Raw genomic sequence first — 3,409 nt, forward strand, 5'->3', positions numbered from 1 at the left:
TGCCCGCAGGTGCAGCGGGCCCCGGGGATGCTCGGTACCCCGTGCCCCAGGTGCTGCCCTCCCCGGCTCGGTTTCATCCAGGCCACGATGAGACGCTGCGACCATGCAGCGAGGGCTGCGGTGACACTGCGTGGGAGGCCCGTGGGTGCTGCTGCAGGCTCACACGTGTGCCGGTGCAGCTCTTGTCCGGGTGCCCCTGCAGCTCTTGTTTGGATATCTGTGCAGCTCTTGTCCAGGTGCCCCTGCAGCTCTTGTTTGGATGCCTGTGCAGCTCTCACCCAGGTGCCCATGCAGCTCTTATTTGGGTGCCCCTGGAGCTCTCATCTAGGTGTGCGTGTGCTCTTGCCCAGGTGCCCATGCAGTTCTTGCTGGGGTGCCCGTGCAGCTCTTTGGTTGCCCATGCAAATTTTTTGTTTGGGTGCCCATGCAGCTCTTTCCTGGGGGCCTGTGCAGCCCTTGCCTAGGTATCTATCACCCAGGTGCCCCTGCAGCTCTTGTTTGGGTGCCCATGCAGCTCTTTTTTGGGGCCTGTGCAGTTCTCACTTGGGTGCAACCCTTGTCCAGGTATCCCTGTATCTGTCACCCAGGTGCTTATGTACTTTTTGCTTAGGTGCCCATGCAGCTGCCCATGCTGCTCTCACCTGTGTGCCTGTACAGCTGTCACTCAGGTACCCATATATTTCTCCCCCAAGTGCTGATGCAGTTCTCATTCAGATGCCCGTATATCTTGCACCCAGGTGCCAGTGCTATTCTCACCTATGTGCCCATGCAGCTCTCAACCAGGTTCCCATATATCTCTCCCCCAAGTGCCTATATATTTCTGCCCATGCTGCCCACCCTTCCTGCCTTTGGAGCTGCAGACGAGCGAGCAGTGCTTGCCGCAGTCATTGATCCCCATCGGGATGAAGAGGGCAAAGGTGAATGTTCTATGCTGTTACGTGGCTGTCCCAGCAGCTCGCAGAGACAGCTCATCCCATTAGGGCTCCCCTTTTATCCTGAAAAACACACTCCAGGCACAGGCCAATCTGCCTCCCGCTGGCAGGCGTGAATTTGGTTGTTGAGCAGGAGAAAAGAAGGTGAGTGCAATGTTAACGATGTTGCTGGTCAGGAGTTAGTAGGTCAAGAAGCTTTTGTTCAGCCCGTGCTAGCAGTGTGCTCAGTGCCGAACAAAATGAGAGGAAAGAAGCTGTCCTGGTCCCATGGGATTTCAGTTGAAGTGGGATTAGACAGTTCGGCCTCAGTGCTAGTGGCTATCTGGATGCTCAGGTTATGGTTTGACAGTCTGAAGGGACAAGGTCTGATGGTGAAGAGCTGCTCAGGGGTGAAGGGAGGGGAGGACAGGCTGAGAAGGGTGGGAATAGGGGGAGATGGGTCAGAATCAGGCCCTGGGGGCTGTTCCCATCGTTCGTTGCCAGCACACGTGTCCCCAGGGCTCAGATGAAGGAGTCTGGTGGAGCTGGGGCAGTGATGGTTTGAAGGCAGCAGCAGACCCCTCTGAGGATTCCCTATTTCCCCAGAACTGTATGAACTTTGCTCCTGCACTTTGTGCTGTGGGGATTCATGGCTGGGCAGGAGGCACTTGGAGCCACTGGAAGTGCCCTGGGCCAGCACGGTAGCAATTCCCACGGCCTTTGGGCTAGGAGTGGTGTTGAGTTTACCAGCCTCTCACCATGAGTCACACTGTGGCTCTGGTTCTTTCCAAGAACCTGTGAGGAGCCTGTGGGAATTTCTCTCCCACATGGGTGAGGTAGAGCTGATGCCTTTTTGAGCTGTTCCTGTCCCCTGGCATCCAAAGGACTTGCAAACACAGCTGTGTTGAGGAAGCAAAAGCCTTCCACATCTTGGTGTTGTCTTGATTTTGTTTCAAGTGAGGGAAAGGCTTGGGCTGGGTTATTTTGTCTTTTGTTTTCAAAGTTTTTGGCCAAAAAAAATACAAGCACTGGCTGTTTTTCATCCAAATACCAGCACAGGGAGAGGGGGTGAGGAGGAAGAAGCAGCATGGCTTACTGCACGTAAAAATGCTGGCAATTTCAGAGAGATATCCTGGGGAAAAAAATCTGAAAAAGAGAATGGTGAGTTTTGAGGTTTTTTGTTGTTGTCTTTAAGTAACACAGGAAAGTTTTGGCAGCTTTTTACAATGCAAATCATCCCCACTCACTGTGGGGTGGGTTTGCTTCACTTTTGCTTTATGCAAGACAAGTTTGAGGCTGACACGGTTCATTGCTTGGAGTTTCCATACAGACCAGCATCCTTGGGAAAGTCCTTCATCCCCAGGGACAGCGAGGTGCTGTGGAACATTGCTTCCTTTCCTAAAACACACTTGGGCTGGCAGCTCGTCCTCAGAGCAGCAGTGTCATCACAGTGCCTGTGTCCTTCTGGGCACTGCTGCCAGCATGGAGAGCCTAGTGCTCCTGAGATTTGGGGGGAATGGCCTGGAGGAGTCCCCATCCTTTTTCTGAGCTTTGCACCCTTTCACAGCATTTTGCAAGCTGTAGCAACACATTGCTTGGGGCCATTAAAAGATTTGTCTGCTCTTGGGGCAGCTGATGGGTTTGGTTTGAGGTGAGGTGCCCCATATTTGGGTGTAATGGCCAGTGTCCCTGTGGGAACCCGCACTCCAGTAACCATCTCCCCCTCTGCAGGTGGATGTGGCAGCCATGGCACGGCTCTTTGGCTACGTGGATGTGACTGACTCTGGCTTCATTGTGGCTGTCCTCTCCATCGCCTTCAACCCGCTCTTCTGGAATGTGGTAAGAGCTGCCTGCATGCTGGCTGCTCCTTCAGTCTCAGGCTTCAGGGGGATCTCCTTTGGGACACACTTTGGGAGGACAAACCTATTTTTTGAAAGTCTACTGGGCTGGGTGGGGTAAGCAGTGGCGTTAGAAGTGGGTGAGCCGAGAACTGTGTTGCAGAGAGAACTCCTGGCGCTGGGGATGGATGTGAGGGATGTCAGAAGATATGAAGGTGGGAACCAACGTTGGATGCAGAAGGAATTAGGAGCTGAGCTTGGAAGAGAGGGCAGAGCAGTCAATCCTGTCCTTCAGCTGCATCTCCCACCACAGCAGCCAGGCACTGGTTACCACTGGGACTGAGCATAAATGGCATTAACCCTCATTAGGGAGGCTGCACTGGATATGTTTCCCGCTGCTTCCCCTTGAAATATGTTGGCAGCTGTTTCTGTGGATGACAGGAAACAAAAACAGTCAGCCAAAAGTTAACCTGAAGTAACTCCCCCTCCATCATGCTGCAAAAAGTGTGGCAGGGTTGGCAGGAAGCCATTCCTAAGAGGTGAAGGATACCTGTGTACAGGTAATGCTCACTGTCTCTGTGGGTGCCACAGCACTTTGGGAACCAAGGCTGAAAGAGTCTCCGCTGCCCTGTACCACTGCAGTTTGCTGTGTGCCTGCAA

General features: G+C 53.4%; 1 protein-coding gene across 1 annotated transcript in view; it reads left to right on the forward strand.

Annotated features, from left to right (window-relative positions):
• The first annotated feature begins 2,648 nt into the window (after positions 1–2,648).
• The window catches only part of PEMT (phosphatidylethanolamine N-methyltransferase), a 37,076-nt gene continuing 36,315 nt past the window's right edge, over positions 2,649–3,409 (forward strand). Inside the window, exon 1 of the mRNA XM_009071487.1 lies at positions 2,649–2,750. Within this exon, the coding sequence (XP_009069735.1) occupies positions 2,658–2,750 (93 nt within the window). The 5' untranslated portion in view covers positions 2,649–2,657. The remainder of the gene's footprint in view (positions 2,751–3,409) is intronic.

This window comes from Acanthisitta chloris, unplaced genomic scaffold (genome assembly GCF_000695815.1).
Source record: "Acanthisitta chloris isolate BGI_N310 unplaced genomic scaffold, ASM69581v1 scaffold28673, whole genome shotgun sequence".
In the NCBI taxonomy this organism is placed as follows: Eukaryota; Metazoa; Chordata; class Aves; order Passeriformes; family Acanthisittidae; genus Acanthisitta; species Acanthisitta chloris.